Raw genomic sequence first — 16,745 nt, 5'->3', positions numbered from 1 at the left:
GTCTGTGTCAGCATTTCAGCACTGCAAGAACTGACAGCGTCTGGCCCTCAAAGTTGGGAGGGGGAATGATTTGAGAGGAGCCAGACGGCATTTCTGTTTTCCCTTCAAATTAGGTTTGCTGATCTTTGGGAATAATCTTCTTATTTGAAACTGGTTATAAACAGCTGGTTACTCCGACTAGAAGTATTGAGTTAACTGAGGATTTAAAGAAAAAAATCCTCCCTGATCTCAAGTGGAGGACATCTTCCCACTGCTGGCCACAGATCTCTGCCTTAATCCTACATGAGACAGAATGTGCTGCAGCTGAATACAGGCTGCTCGTCCATGTCATGGATTTTGGGATGCCTGCCAGTTCACCTGGGAAACCTACTGATGGCTACCAGCCATGATGGCTGTGTTCTTCTGCCACAGTTGGAGGTAGCAATGCTTCTGGAAACCGCAAGAGGGGAGAGCTCTCTTGTGTTCATGCTGTTTGCTGGTTTCCCACAGCAACTGTGAGAACATGATGCAGAACTAGATGGGTCATTGGCCTGATCCAGCAGGCTCTACTTATGTTCATTCATGGCTTCCAAGGATGGGTCCTAAGTTTTACATCAGGCCAAATCTATAGCTACACACCTGGTGTCAAAAAAGGTTATTTACGTATGCCACTACTGCGGCCCATGTTTTGTTAGCACAAAAATGGAAAACGAGTGAGGTCCCAAACAAAGAAGAATGGCAAATTAAGTTGACTGAATATGCGCAGCTTGCAGACTTAATGTATAGAGTAAGAGAACAAGAAGAACATGTGTTTAGAGAAGACTGGAAAACGTTTATTGAATATATGGGAAATAACTGTGTACAGCTGAAAACGCTGGCAGCATTAAGATAAATTCAACAGTGTGAATAAGTTTTGATGGATGTAATAATGGAATACTGAATGGTATAGTTTTTTGTAAAATATGCAGGGATTTGTGATATGCAGAATGAACCGTGGAAAGAGAAGAAGGGAAGTCATTGACATCTTAAGGATGTAAAAATGAGTACTTTAAATTGCAAAACAGAAAATTTAATTATATATATTATATATAATTAGAAGTAGAACGGATTGAAATAGCTGCACAATTATTTAGGCCCAGTTCTTGTGGCATGGAAGTTGCTTCAGGGGGCCAGCTTTGCCTGAGCAGTCAGGGTAACGTGAGAGGATAACTTTTAAATCTTGGGCAGGCACTTTTATTGTACTGATTTAACACCTGTTTAAAAAAACAAAACCCTCTTATTTAGGCAGGCTGTGGTTTAGAGAATAAGACAGCTTGGGACGTAACATTTTGGTTAGAAGAAAGTGGGGAGTTGGAACCGTTCCAGTGGTTTCATTGCTGTAGGAATGGCCCACTAGGCAGATGTCATTTAAGCTGACATCCTGATCATCCTCAGATCGGAGGCAGGCTTAGACTGACAGAGGCAGCTCCATTCTGAGCTGGCCAGTGAGGTCAATCAGTGGAACATCTCTGTCTCTCCTCAGCACAGGACTTTGCTGCATGCTGCATGTTTTTTAAAACGTTATCTTCTTCAACAAAGCAGTATCCTATTAAGTTCTATCACAGGCAGATGGCAGTAAAGATAAGGATGCAAGTAGCAGATTTTTAGGCTCCCTCATGGTGTTCAATGGGTTTAGGAGGTTTCCATCTTAAGGGCAAATTACTCCACAGATTATTGCATCCCTTGAGTATTGCTTGCATTTTGGAGTTTCCCAGGTCATTCTTTCCAAGGGTTTGTTATTGTTGCTTCTTCTGATAAGAGAAGCAGTTGTTTAGCGGATATATATGTGAATTTACAAATGGTGATTGAAGGAGAGTCTAAAGACAACCTGAGGAAAGGGTGGGATTGAAAGGTTGTGTGCCTTCAAGCTGATGGTGTGCCTTCAGGCTCTTGTACTGGTGACTGCCCTTGCTAAAAGTTCTGCCCCACCTACAAGTAGGAGTCCTCCTCATCTGTTGCTAATGTCATTTAACTTCTTTCTCCGGCAGGTGGCAGCAGTCAGCCAAATCTTCAGGTTTGTCAAGCAACTTGCAGCCTTCGGGTGCCAAAGCGGATGCTCTCAGGGAAGAGATGGAGGAGGCAGCAAACAGAGTGGAGATTTGCAGGGTATCTATCATCTATCTATCTATCTATCTATCTATCTATCTATCTATCATCTATCTATCTATCTATCTAATCTATCATCTATCTATCTATCTATCTATCTATCTAATCTATCATCTATCTATCTATCTATCTATCTATCTATCTATATCTATCTATCAATCATCTATCTATCATTTCTTTCTTTATCTCTCTCTGTCTTTCTATTCCTGGTGAAGCATCATTTGTGCCATCTGGAATGTGGCTCAGGTGATGGCTCCAAAAGCCACTGTTCTTAGCCCATTGAAGCCTAGTATTGTTGGTGCAGTAGCAAGTACTATCGCTTGGGGAGGAGAGTATTTAAAACTGCAATTTTCAGCCATTTGCCCTAGTTTGATGAATAGAACTTTGGGCAAGAGGTAGATCAATGTGTGAATTGTGATCCAATTAACATTCTTACTATAGGTGTGGTTTTAGTTTTTATCTGAATTTCTGGAAAGGAAATGCATTTTGCAGCACTACAGCTGTTGCAGTGAGTTTGACTTGGCCATTTTGCATCCGTGTAACTCTTGTCGTTTCTGTACTTCCTGCAGGATCAGCTCTCAGCTGACATGTACAACTTTGTGGCCAAAGAGATAGACTATGCAAACTATTTTCAGACTGTAAGTAGCAGAAAACTTGGCTTTTCATGAGGGGGGTGGGGCACTCATGCACCTCAACCTTCCCATCTCCCTTTGGAAAACCATAATGCTTTCCAGGGCATGAGTTTTCTTACCAGCTGCCTCTTGTTTCATCTTTCTCCCAGTTAATAGAAGTGCAAGCAGAGTACCACAGGAAGTCATTAGCACTTTTGCAGAATGTGTTGCCTCAGATCAAAGCACAGCAGGGTAAGTGTGATGCAGTGTCTCTTACATTACCATTTGTCACATATTACATGAGAGACGTGCAGTGCTGCTCTCTGAGGCAACGTGACTACCATACCAAGCATCAAAAGTCAAGGTGATTCTACCCATCAATCCAGAGCCCCCAGCCTGCTAACGGTTGCCTTTGTGGTAGATGAGACAGTGTGACAGCTTAGCAGTCACAAAATGAAGTAGGTCTGTGGATTGCAGCCAGCCAGAATACTAAAAATAAGAATGCCACCATATACATCATTCCTAAAATCGTTGCCAGCACCTTACTCTAATCAAAATGTAAGGACTCATTTGGGCCTACTCTTGAGCTCACAAAAGCTATGAGGAATCAACAAGGTTAGCGCTATAGGATGTTATCCGGATTAAGGCTCTTTTCTGGGTGTGTTTTGTTCAGTTTGCTAACCACTCTTCATCAGTGAGATCCTAGGATATTATACCAAAATATATTTGAAACCTTAGCCAATACTTTAAACTGACCAAATCTCCTGGAAGAAGATGTTCCATAGGTTGGCTGTGACCGCAGAGGAGGGGCCTAAGTCATTGGGGGTTTTTTTGTAAACATCAAAACCTTGAATTGTGCCCAGTAGCTTCTTTGCAGTCAGTGCAGCCTGTGTAGAATCAGTGTTAGATTTTTACCAGCTGGATATACCCCTCAGCGCTCTGGAGTCTGTCTTCCACACTAGCTGTGGGTTCCACCCCATCTTCAAAGGCAGCCCCATGTAGACCACATTGCAGTGGCCCTGAGGAAAGTGGAAGTCTAGGTTCTCAACTGTGTTGACGTACCCCCATGGTTCTGCGGGTTCCTCCCTTTAATCAGGCAAGGGGCCAGAAGGAGTTGAGCACAATCCCATGTAGCGAAGTTAACTGCAAGTCCATGCTGTACCCTAGTTGCCTCTTAAGGCACTGTTAAGGTGATGATGCCTGAAAACAGCTTTAGACATGTAAACAGAGGGTGATCTTCCAGTCTTGAGGCACATGGCATTAGGGACAGCTCTGCAAACAAGCCAGGAGTGTGTAGAAGTCCAGCTACTGCATGTTACCGAGAGGGTGAGTTGTGGGTACATCGTGATTGCTTCTTATTTGGACTGCCTTCCACAGAAGCCTGGATTGAAAAGCCCTCCTTTGGGAAGCCCCTGGAGGAGCACCTAGCTGTCAGTGGCCGGGAGATTGCTTTCCCCATCGAGGCGTGTGTCACTATGCTCCTGGAGTGTGGCATGCAGGAGGAGGTCTGTATTGGGCAACTGATGCCCTTTCATGCTAAGGCCTGGGAGTGCTTACCATCCCCCCCCCATATTCCCGTCCCTAGCCCCAATGCTGTGTTGCCCATACTACCTTCCTTGGGATTTGCAAGCTGGACAGACATGTCATTACCGCCGCCCCACAACCACACACACTTTTATTTCACATCTTGTGTTTGCAGGGCCTATTCCGGGTGGCCCCTTCAGCCTCTAAACTAAAGAAGCTTAAGGCAGCTCTTGACTGCTGTGTTGTGGATGTTCAGGAGTACTCAGCTGACCCACATGCCATTGCAGGTAAGAGCTGCTCTTGTCTTGGCATACCAGACTGGTGTTGTAGTGAATACTATTAGCTTGAACGAATGGAAGAAGGTTGCTTTCAGTGGCAAACGTAGACAATTAATCAATTATGCACACAACCCCCTAAGCATGCTTATCAAACCAAAGACAGAATTGTAACTTGAGTCAATGAGTCACACACAAACATATACACAACAGACAAACCCTCAAACACACCAAAGCTAACATTAATAGTTTTTAAAACTATATTATATCTAAAGCTATAGGTGTATAATTACTGCAGTTTTTAAACTCTCTTCAAATACAGAAATAGCACTTGGAATAAAATCTGAAAAGCAGAGAAAATATTGTCGTCCCCCCCCCCCCTTTAAAACACAGCTGTAGTTGTGAAACTCCTACAGCACAAGGCAGTCCACCCCCCTCGCACTAATATGGATACAGAGAGTCATCTAGCCATGTGGAGAAGCCTTGCTATTTATTTTAAGAGCATACGTACACACCGCTCTTCATCATATGTTGGGATGAGTAGCAAAAAACCTCCTGCCACATTTACTTTAATACAAATGACCAAGTGGTAGGAAACTCTACCATGTTGTCAGATCTATATTAGTTCTTGTGTCCAGAAAGGGAAATAGTGATCTCAGCATTAGATAGTACAGCATTTTTGCTCCTGTCAGTTAAGGGCTGGTTCATCGACTTCAGCTGTTGCCCCAAACCAAAGAAAGTTCAATGAGGGAAAAAATTCCCTCCAAATTAGGATGAGGCTTTCTGCTTTGGTAATGCATGTTCTGTGTTTCTATGTCTCTTGCACAGGGGCACTGAAGTCCTATCTTCGGGAATTGCCAGAACCGCTCATGACATTTGAACTCTATGAAGAATGGATCCAAGCCTCAAAGTGAGTTGTTCACCGTTGCTTGAGCCCTGCTTCTTCACCTTCTGGTATAAAAACAGAATATCAAACAAGGTTGAAATTCTGGACGCTTCCTTCAGAATAAGTCCTATTGAATTCAGTGAAAATTGCTTCCAAGTAAACATGCAGAGAATCAGGCTGAAACTTGTACCTTATCAGCTTCTCTCAAAATTATTGTTTGTTTATACCTTTTTCCCTGACGGGACTCAAGGTGGCTTACAGATAAAAACAAGAACTGCTCAAAACTCAGAAAAATCAGTCATTAAAGTATAATTAAACATGGATAGAATCACAGCTATGTACATTTATAGACTCTGTTTTAAAACTTACCAATGGTTACAATAAAAACAGCACGGCACCAGCCCTTTAATTAGTTCAGTTCCCAAAAGTCTGTTGAAACAAAAAGTCTTCATCTGCTGGCAGAAGGAGAGCAAGGAGAGAGCCAGTCTAGCTTCTCTAGGGAGGGAATTCCGAAGTCTGGGAGCCCACAATATTTGCCATGCAGAACCAGGAACTTCATGGGACAGATCAAACCCTCTTGGTGTAATTTATCATGGGAAATTCCAATCCCCACCCACCCCAAAATTGAACATATTCTAATTATTTCTCCAAGAGCCTCTACCTATGGACATGTATGTCATTATCATTTATTTATTTGTTTCTCTCACTTATTTATTAGTCACTTTCCAGGGCCACACCCTCACATATTCAGGGCTTCGTTCAGTATGCAGATATATTCGAATTCAGGGCCCATTGGTGAAATGTGAATGAGTCCCAAGCAACAGATGTCTACTATGCATAGAAAGGAGATTATTCTCTGACATATGTCAAAGCTGTATGTCTAAGGTTGCCCACCTTAGTTTTCCAAGGAATTCCTCTGTTTCCCACACCAAGACCAGAAAACATTAGTTGCACCTAAGTCATGATGTGATCAATCAATTAGTGTTTCAGCAGGACTCAAATTTAACTAATTTCCTTTGGATCCAGGGCCCAATTCTCAAGAGCTTGTTGTTGTGTCCCAAGTACTCCAACAGATTCAAACGAATTACCATTTTCTGTAATTGGTTTTGCTTCAAATGAATTGCCTCAGCTTGCCCCCTCTTGAGACTGAGAAATGACATCTCTGCTGCAAGGAAAGGGTTTTTCTCAAAATTTGCCGTAGCTATAGTCTGGCCTAAAGCTTCCCTAATAAGACTGAGAATGAAGATGTTATTCCAGCCCTCATCGCCTGATGTAAGAAAAGTGACCCAAGACTGTCCCTGATCTTACCAGGCATTTAAAGTGGCTACACTTTTCAAAGGTCTGCTTTAAACATTTGCATAAATCTGATGCTGAAGTGCGATCTGGGGCTTGTCACTTCAGGATAAGTGATTGTGCAAGTAGGCCCCACCGCAACTGTTGCTTCCAGTACATGACAAGGAGCAGAAGTCACATTCCCAGAGAGGTGAAATGTGAAGCGCATTGGCAGCTTTCCCAGCAGTGACTGTCCTGTCCTGTCTGTAGTGTGACAGGTTTCAAGTGTGAAATTAATGGAGGGCAAGGGGGCGGCTCCCTCGGTGCCTCGTCTGTTCACAGCTTGTCTCTATGCCGCTGCCTCAGCTCAGGCAAGCTTAGGAAAGAGTGGCTGTGTGTGCTGAAGGTGCAGAGATACAAAATCCCCATATGTTTTATCCATCGTCCCACTGCTGAATTAATCCCAGACATCTCATTCTTGCTTCGCAGCATCCAGGACCAAGACAAGAGGCTGCAGGCCCTGTGGAATGCCCTTGAGAAGTTGCCCAAGCCCAGCTACAACAATCTAAGGCAGGTGTATGCCAGCCAAAGGATATGCCTTCACTTCTTCTTCACTGTCTGTCTCTTGCTGACATCAGTTTTACAGTTTGCAATTGCTATGTGGCCAAAAGGTCCACCCAAAAGGCTATACAGTCATACCTTGGTTCTCTGTCTGATATGTACTTCCAAAAGGTAGGCAGCACCATGGTAAAGGCCTGATTCCTATACTGTGTACAACAGGCCTCCAGATGAGATAGTATCTGCAAGAGGCATTCTCCTGCAGAGAGAAGTGATTGATTGGGTATATAAAGGGTGAGAAGGTCTTTTAGGTTTCCTGGTCCCAACCTGTGTACAGGGTACGCCATTATCAGCACCTTGAACTTAAGGCCAGTAGCAGTTTTTCAGCTGTGGCATAATACGATAGTGGTTGTCTGCCCCAATGTCATGCCACCAGCTGCAGCTTCCAGGCCAACTTCAGGGGTGGCTCCCACATCGAGGTATTGCCTACAAGTACACTGATGCTAGGGCTAATGTAAGTCACATCTGGTGCTTGAGGATATCAGGCAGCAACGCCAAGATACTTGTTGGGCGGCAGGGTAAATCGCTCCTGCCCCTCTTGAAATTCAGAGGCAGAGATCTACAGGCGGTGTTGCAATACTGTTTTTCTCTTCTTACAGGAGGGGCACCAAGAGGGCTTGATTTCCAACCTTAGTGGCAAAGTCAGTATATTTCTTGCTGGAAGTTAGATGTGCACTGCATAGAAGGGCTAGAGGAGGACTGCAGCAGCAGCAGTCACCAATAAACCATTGAGAGAAAGTGGTCACTACTGTGCCAAGCAGTGCATTCTCCTTGGCTTATATACAGTGATGTTTGAGGCATCTTACATTGCCGGCCTGATACCCAGTGATTTGTACATTACAATACTAGTCAATGTGAGCTTCTCCCCCTGGTGGTTGGTACCTGTAAAATGCAAATAATGGCACTTGCCCATTTATTCGTATGAACCCCTGGGAAAGTATCCACTAGTGCATGTCTATTGGTTAGCAATAGTCTAACAACCCAGTCAGTAGCTGATGAATGTGCACCCATCACTCCATTTTAACTCTGTTGCCTTCCATTGCAGGTACCTGATCAAATTCCTTGCACACTTAACAGAGTACCAGGACGCAAACAAAATGACCCCAAGCAACATAGCGATTGTGCTGGGGCCTAACCTTCTCTGGCCTCAGACAGAAGGGTAAGGGGCTGACATCTAGAACACTGCAGTTCTGAAATGCTAGATAATATAACTAAGAACTTACCGGTCCTGGGGCTGGGTTTTCTTACCTTCATTTTGCAAGCCTCTTGTTCAATTTTCATGCTTTGATCTGTTTGCAACATCTGGATGTCTCTCTCAGGGTGAAGAGCAGGGATGAAGTGAGGGGAAAATGTGGAAAATGAGTTGCAGTAAGGCATGAGAAAAGGATAGGCAGATTGCTGAGTGGAGGAATCACCCTTGCAGCACAATCCTGTGCATGCTTACTCACAAGGATGTCCCAATGCGTTCAGTGGAGCTTACACCTGTGTCAGCGTGCATAGGAATGTATCCTTAGAACTCTTCTCTGTATTTCTCAATTATTTGCATTTCAGAAACACAAACACAGTTGAAGAGAATGGGGAGCATCAGCATGGGATAGATCACACCCATTGCCACCATTAATGTATTCAAGTCCCATAGTTTGTTTAACAAACACATCACCACAATGCAAATCATCACTTCTAGTGCTAGTGGGTGACCGGTGAACAAATGTAGAATATAGAAACCAATCTGCCCCAATTCCTCTGAAAATGTCTGGTAAAGTATCCAGAGCAGCATCCTACCTTTCGTAGCTGACCAACCTTGGCAGGTTCCTGAGACCAGCCCCTTGCAACTGGATTTGGGAGGAAACAGAAGAATCTGCAGGAGACATGTTGCCTTAGAGCCAGGAGCTGGACTTTATCCTCTAGTCCAGGCATCCCCAAACTTGGCCCTCCAGCTGTTTTGGGACTACAACTCCCATCATCCCTAGCTAACAGGACCAGTGGTCAGGGATGATGGAAACTGTAGTCCCAAAACAGCTGGAGGGCCAAGTTTGGGGGTGCCAGCTCTAGTCCCTTCCAACCCTGTGATGTTGTCATTTTGTTTTGCCCTTCGGAAGGACCTGTCTTACTGCCCTCCTTACCTGTCCCTTTCTCTCTCCCACCTTTTTGTTTCAGAAACATCACCGAGATGATGGCGACCGTCTCCCTGCAGATTGTTGCAATTATTGAGCCCCTCATCCAGCATGCAGATTGGTTCTTTCCAGGAGGTAGGGCTGTCTTTTGTTTGCTAGAGCCCAACTGACCTAAGGCAAAGTGGGCAGGGCAGAACTGGTGACAGCCAGGCCACAGATTTTATCCTTTTTGGATAGATCACCTCCTGTAGGCATCATTTCTGGTTCCTGCTATTCCTTTCCCTGAGGGCTCACATTCTTCATAGTCTTGGCTAGGGGGTTCTAGAGCTCTCAGCCTGTGCCTCCTAAACCAAAGGTCTGTGCTTCTGATCATTTGCTGTTCCAGACAAGCATCTTTCCATGGGCTTGGTTTCCCTGTTTATGCTTTGCGTGGTACTATTGAGAACAGTTGTTACCTAGAAAATCCTATATGGGGCTGCTAGGTTCCCCAACCACATTAGAAGTGTTTATGACACTTGTTGTTGTTGTTGTTGTTGTTGTTGCTCACCCTTCACAAGCAGGGTGGGTCGCAATAATTTAAAATCCAGTTTAAAACAAATTACAGCCACAGGAATAGGCTGGGTGCTGAAAACACATGTCTCTGGTTTCAAAAGGCCAGGTGAACAGGTGCATCTGCTGAAAGCTGTATAGTGAAGGGTCCAGATGCACCTCTGTGGGGAGAGAACTCCACAACTTAGGGGGCTGCCACAGAGAATTGTCCTTTTCTAGGCTGCCACCACCAAAACCTATGAGGGCGGCAGAACTACCAAGAGGTGTGTATATCATAGAATCATAGAGTTGGAATAGACCACAAGGGCCATCGAGTCCAACCCCCTGCCAAGCAGGAAACACCATCAGAGCACTCCTGACATATGGTTGTCAAGCCTCTGCTGAAAGACCTCCAAAGTAGGAGACTCCACCACACTCCTTGGCAGCAAATTCCACTGTCGAACAGCTCTTACTGTCAGGAAGTTCTTCCTAATGTTTAGGTGGAATCTTCTTTCTTGTAGTTTGGATCCATTGCTCCGTGTCCGCTTCTCTGGAGCAGCAGAAAACAACCTTTCTCCCTCCTCTATATGACATCCTTTTATATATTTGAACATGGCTATCATATCACCCCTTAACCTCCTCTTCTCCAGGCTAAACGTGCCCAGCTCCCTTAGCCGTTCCTCATAAGGCATCGTTTCCAGGCCTTTGACCATTTTGGTTGCCCTCCTCTGGACACGTTTCAGTTTGTCAGTGTCCTCCTTGAACTGTGACCAGGAATGTCTGCCTCCAGGGTGTGTGTGTATATATTTGATTTACACTTATCCTTGCCAAGCCTCTGTCTGTCCTCCCTCTGGCTTCAAGTGGGAGCCACAAGCACTACTTGGCCATTTTTCTCTCTCCTAACTAGACATTGAGTTCAACTTGACCGGGAACTATGGCAGCCCTGTGCATGTGAACCACAACGCAAATTACAATTCCATGCCGTCTCCTGATATGGATCACGCCGACCGCAAGCATCCTGACCAGGCCCGGCGACCGCTTAGCGTGGCCACAGACAACATGATGCTGGAGTTCTACAAGAAGGATGGGTAGGGGGTGCTTTTTATTTTGCTGCAGGAGGAGTAAGGGGAGGGGAGCTGGGAAGGGGCTGTGCTGGCCTGGAGTCGCTGCTGCTCTGTAGAAGTAGTGCCCATGTTTTCTAGGCGTGCAAACACACTTCACTGCCTTGCCACTAACATCCCACCCCGCTCCTGACGCCACACCATCTGCAGGCACCTGGCCCGTGGCCTCTTTAAAGGGAAGCGGGGCTGTTGCACCTGGCCTGTCTGCCTATTCACCTGGTATGTGCCTGGCCCAAGCTAGCTGTATGGCTCTGTGCATTGACCCAACAAGCAGCATAGGTGTTCCCTGGGATGGGAAGCTGAGATCTACCTCACTGTACTAAAACTGGTCCTGATAACTTCCAGAGTGAAATTTGTCTTACACTGATTTCCTAGTGATGCAGTGAACGTTTCAAAACATGTTATCAGTTGGTTGGTGGATGTTTGATGTCATTTTCTAAGAGCCTAAATAATAGGTCACATGTATGCCTGATCAGCATGCTGGGGCATTTGTAGTTTTTGCCATCCAGAACTACTCTGGCGGAGAGCAAAAAAAAAAAGGGGGGGGGAGACTTGTCTTCCATGATTGACAACATATCACCATAGCACCGTTTGCTTCTGCTACCCATTAAATGGGACTTTTGTACTGAGATCAGAAGAGGGAGCAATACAGCCATGGGTGAAGAAAGATACTGAGCTACTGAGATGCCTATTGGATCCTGTTGACTCTAGCTTCGCATGCATATTTCTTAGCAGTTGTTCCTTGCTGTGGTAAGGTTAGCACAGGGGAGCAGCACTCTGCCTGCTCAATTGGCCTGAGCACATGCAGTAGTTACAGTGCTGCTCCTTTCTCTACCATCTGTAGATCTGAAGAGCTGTAGATCTGGAATCCAGGGCATTGATAGCTCTTGGTAGCCAGGGAGTAGAATCATAGAATCATAGAATCATAGAGTTGGAATAGACCACAAGGGCCATCGAGTCCAACCCCCTGCCAAGCAGGAAACACCATCCGAGCACTCCTGACATATGGTTGTCAAGCCTCTGCTTAAAGACCTCCAAAGTAGGAGACTCCACCACACTCCTTGGCAGCAAATTCCACTGTCGAACAGCTCTTACTGTCAGGAAGTTCTTCCTAATGTTTAGGTGGAATCTTCTTTCTTGTAGTTTGGATCCATTGCTATGTGTCCGCTTCTCTGGAGCAGCAGAAAACAACCTTTCTCCCTCCTCTATATGATATCCTTTTATATATTTGAACATGTATATCATATCACCCCTTAACCTCCTCTTCTCCAGGCTAAACATGCCCAGCTCCCTTAGCCGTTCCTCATAAGGCATCATTTCCAGGCCTTTGACCATTTTGGTTGCCCTCCTCTGGACACGTTCCAGTTTGTCAGTGTCCTTCTTGAACTGTGGTGCCCAGAACTGGACACAGTACTCCAGGTGAGGTCTGACCAGAGCAGAATACAGTGGCACTATTACTTCCCTTGATCTAGATGCTATACTCCTATTGATACAGCCCAGAATTGCATTGGCTTTTTTAGCTGCCGCGTCACACTGTTGGCTCATGTCAAGTTTGTGGTCAACCAAGACTCCTAGATCCTTTTCACATGTACTGCTCTCAAGCCAGGTGTCACCCATCTTGTATTTGTGCCTCTCATTTTTTTTTTGCCCAAGTGCAGTACTTTACATTTCTCCCTGTTAAAGTTCATCGTGTTTGTTTTGGCCCAGTTCTCTAATCTGTCAAGGTCGTTTTGAAGTTTGATCCTGTCCGCTGGGGTGTTAGCCACCCCTCCCAGTTTGGTGTCATCTGCAAATTTGATCAGGATGCCCTTGAGTCCATCATCCAAGTCGTTGATAAAGATGTTGAATAAGACCGGGCCCAAGACAGAACCCTGTGGCATCCCACTAGTCACTCTTCTCCAGGATGAAGAGGAACCATTGATGAGCACCCTTTGGGTTCGGTCAGTCAGCCAGTTACAAATCCACTGAGTGGTAGCATAGTCAAGACCGCATTTTACCAGCTTCTTTACAAGAATATCATGGGGCACCTTGTCAAATGCCTTGCTGAAATCAAGGTAGGCTACATCCACTGTGTTCCCTTCATCTACCAGGCTTGTAATTCTGTCAAAAAACGAGATCAGGTTAGTCTGACATGACTTATTTTTCAGAAATCCATGCTGACTATTGGTGATCTCAGCATTCCTTTCTAGGTGCTCACAGACTGTTTGCTTAATGATCTGCTCCAGAATCTTCCCTGGTATTGATGTCAGACTGACTGGGCGATAATTATTTGGGTCCTCTCTTTTCCCCTTTTTGAAAATAGGGACAACATTTGCCCTCCTCCAGTCTGCCGGGACTTCGCCTGTTCTCCAGGAATTCTCAAAGATGACTGCCAGTGGTTCAGAGATCACATCTGCCAGTTCTTTTAATACTCTTGGATGCAGTTCATCTGGCCCTGGAGACTTGAATACATCTAAACTAGCCAAGTATTCTTGTACTATCTCCTTAGTTATTCTGGGCTGTGTTTCCTCTGCTAGGAGGAAATGGAGTGAGGGAGGAGATGCTTTCCACCTTTCATACATTAGAGCCTGTCCTGCTCAGGCTATGTGCATCTGCTCATGGGTCTACAGGTTCTCGCTAACATCTCCTGCATCCTCTAGGTGTGAGCTAGTAGTATTAAATGTATACTGTAAAACACTGATGTGGTAGCTTTACCATTCTGGAGGAGGAGAGGGAAGAGTGGTTGTTCTTTTAGTGAGGTCTTGAAATTAAAAAGCTGTCATTCATTGTTAGAAGAAAGGACAATGTTTCATCTTTCTTTTAAATATGGAAGAGATCTATTGATAGGAAAGGGAAAGAAAACATCTCTCAAAAATGAACTAGGTAATGGACCATGGATTAATGATCTATTGGTTTTAAAAGACACATTGGGTTGTATTCAGCTGTGTCCGTCTCAGAGTAGACCCATTGAAATTAATGGACCCAAGTTAGTCACATCCATTATTTAAGTAAAAACTTCATGTAGCAAGTCATGCACTATCTGCTACCTTCTTGTAAGTTTCTATTTGTCAAAGCAGGCTCAGGGAAGAGGGGGCTGGCATGAGTTTTGTAAACAGCTTTGATGTTTTTAGAATCAAGTGGTATATAAATTGTATGAAATAAATAAATAGCATGAATTTTATTGCGGGGCGGGGAATGAAGTGTAGCCTGCATGGTGGAAAGTCATCCAAAAGTTCCTAGGCCTGCAGTCCCTGCTTGTATCATCTCCCCCAATTATTATTATTTTGGGGGAGGGGGTCTTAATCACTGATTGGAGAGCTTAATATTGGTATGCAGTACACCTTATGCATTCCTGCCTAATCAGTTTAAAGCTCACATTCCTATAATAAACATATGCCGTTTAAAACTTCCTACTTGCAATTCCTCAATTAGTTTAGTGATTGTTTTTCTTTTCTTGGATTTACAAAGACATTCTCAATTTGGACCTTTTCTCTCCTGTGACTTGTTTTGATCTCTTCAGAATGGCCATGAATGCCCTACTGAGTTTGCCATCCATATGCATAAAGCTTGGATAGTAAGGAATGCCCTTGCCTGATGGAAACTGCATTGTCAGATCTTTTGTGTTTAAAAAGTCTCATGAGGGTTGGACTTGGAACTGTTCTCAGGCTTAGTTTTAGTATGCTTTACCTGTGTCAATGTTGTAGTGATCCCAAGGTCTAGGAAAGGCCTCAGTGAGAATTCTCAACATTTGTTTTTTTTATTTTTGCATGATGCATGCAAAGGAAATTTAGCTCTCTGTAGAAGGTTGTGGCAAGTACCTGGAGCTGTGCAGTGCAACAGAAGTCATAGGTTATTTTCTTATGCCATGAAAGAGCTCTGACAGGAAGGCACAACCTGGAAAAGATCCCAGATAGAGGCTTGATACTGGCTCAGACTAGTTTTGGAAACATTGTAATCCCACTCTTGAGGAGCTTTCTGTATGTTGTGGAGTCTTACAGTGCTCAATGCAGACATCAAATATTGTTAGGTCTAATTTGCAAAGCCTCTCTCCTCTGGATCCCAGAAGAAGAACCATGCAAAGATTATTGTAATCCCCTATTAGGTTCACCTCTAGCCTGCTCTCCCTCTCCCGCATTCTCCCTACACACACACACACACACACACACACACACACACACACACCTGCAAAACAACTGGTATCGCTTTCACAAAACCATCCATTTCCTCAAATTCTGCCTTTCACTGAATGTCCTGCTTCTCCACTTAGCAATATGCTTCTCTGCAGCCAAATTGCCCCGATCCCCCTGCTTTTCGCAAGCTGCAGCATTGGACTTCCCAGCCCCTTTCCCAAAGGCCTGCCAAACTGACGCAGCAGGAGAAGCATTTGGCCTTAGTTTCTGTTACACTAATACCTGTATGTTTCTGTCCATGCAGCCTTAGGAAAATCCAAAGGTATGGTATCCTCTGGGTAGCTCTTGAACCATTCCTACCTTCAGTGTCAAGACCCAGTCAATTCAGAGCACCCACAGCCTTGCCAGCAGAGTAGAAGCCAGCTTCTCCCCGAGGGCACTGAGACGGGAGCCTGTCTTTTGAGTGCCCCGTCAAAATTTGAAGCTGCCTTATTACAGAGTCTGCTTTGGTGGACAGCGGCTTTCCAAGGTCTAGATCAGAGTTTCCCAAATTTGGATCAGAAGTCCCACCATCCCTAGCTAGCAGGACCAGTGGTCAGGGATGATAGGAACTGTAGTCCAAAAACACTGGAAGACCCAAGTTTGGGAAACCTTGGTCTTGATAGGCAGAAGTTTTTCCTAGCCCTTTTCCCCAAGGTGGTAGTGATGGACCCTGGGCGCATGTGCTCTGTCATCGACCTATGGCCCTTCCCCCTTTCCTGCAGGATGTTGTTTTTCCAGTTTTTTTATCATCCCCAATGCAAAGGGCATCATTTTCCTCTTGGGAAATTAATCACAGGTGTCCTGGCTGCACACTTTTTTAATATTCCAGATGCTCCCCCTGCCCCCTGCCATAGATGTTTTATGTCCAGGTCTGTGGCTCTTTGGAAAGGCCTCATGGTCCCGAGGCTCCCTGTTCTTGTTGATGTCTGGGAGAACCTCCCTTTGATGCAAAACTTTACCAGCTTTGGAAGGTCACTGTTTTTGCGGCTGCCCTGAGGATTGCAAGTGGCCACTGGGTGTCCCAGCAGAGCAGCCTTTGACCCAAATGACCCTCACGGCCGTGCCAGAAACCCCTCTCTAGAGTCTACATTTAAGTAATTGGCTCCCAATGACTGTACGTGGATCCTTTCAGACCTTGGATGCACCTAGATGGCTTCCCTCCTTCCCCCTGCAATGTAAATGTGTGTGTTTAATGCTCTCAATGATTGCTTCCGAGTTGGTAAGGGACTATCTCTGTGTTCCCCCCCATAGCATGGGCGTCCGGGTGATGGACACCTCATGGGTGGCTCGCAGAGGCACCTCCATAGTTCGTAAGGCATCCTCCACCCCTCCTGCCATGCAGCCCCCCGCTCCGCCTTCCGATCTTGCTGCTACTCCTCAGTCACCAATTCCTGAGCAATCTCTTGACATTTCAGCTACTCCCTCCCCTACTCCAACTAGCTTCGGTTTCCCGCCAGGGGCTGAGAGAGCAAGGTAAGTGCTGGAGGGCAGCACAAGCAGCTGCCACTGTGTTCTGTCCTG

General features: G+C 45.2%; 1 protein-coding gene across 10 annotated transcripts in view; it reads left to right on the top strand.

The window, feature by feature from the left end:
- Positions 1–16,745, top strand: part of ARHGAP44 (Rho GTPase activating protein 44) — an 89,032-nt gene that overhangs the window by 59,985 nt on the left and 12,302 nt on the right. For 7 of the 10 annotated variants that reach the window (XM_081184455.1, XM_081184454.1, XM_081184449.1 and 4 more), the window contains 12 exons: positions 2,007–2,124; positions 2,694–2,762; positions 2,906–2,987; positions 4,113–4,240; positions 4,435–4,546; positions 5,363–5,444; positions 7,182–7,262; positions 8,356–8,469; positions 9,468–9,559; positions 10,860–11,040; positions 15,487–15,504; positions 16,476–16,697. In XM_081184455.1, coding sequence (XP_081040581.1) covers positions 2,007–2,124; positions 2,694–2,762; positions 2,906–2,987; positions 4,113–4,240; positions 4,435–4,546; positions 5,363–5,444; positions 7,182–7,262; positions 8,356–8,469; positions 9,468–9,559; positions 10,860–11,040; positions 15,487–15,504; positions 16,476–16,697 — 1,299 coding nt within the window. The remainder of the gene's footprint in view (positions 1–2,006; positions 2,125–2,693; positions 2,763–2,905; positions 2,988–4,112; positions 4,241–4,434; positions 4,547–5,362; positions 5,445–7,181; positions 7,263–8,355; positions 8,470–9,467; positions 9,560–10,859; positions 11,041–15,486; positions 15,505–16,475; positions 16,698–16,745) is intronic. The other 3 variants (XM_081184452.1, XM_081184448.1, XM_081184450.1) reach the window with 2 other exon arrangements.

Source organism: Podarcis bocagei, assembly GCF_964188305.1.
Source record: "Podarcis bocagei genome assembly, chromosome: 2".
NCBI classification, from domain to species: Eukaryota; Metazoa; Chordata; class Lepidosauria; order Squamata; family Lacertidae; genus Podarcis; species Podarcis bocagei.
The sequence above is the reverse complement of the archived record's forward strand: the minus strand, read 5'-3'. Positions and strand labels throughout refer to the sequence as shown.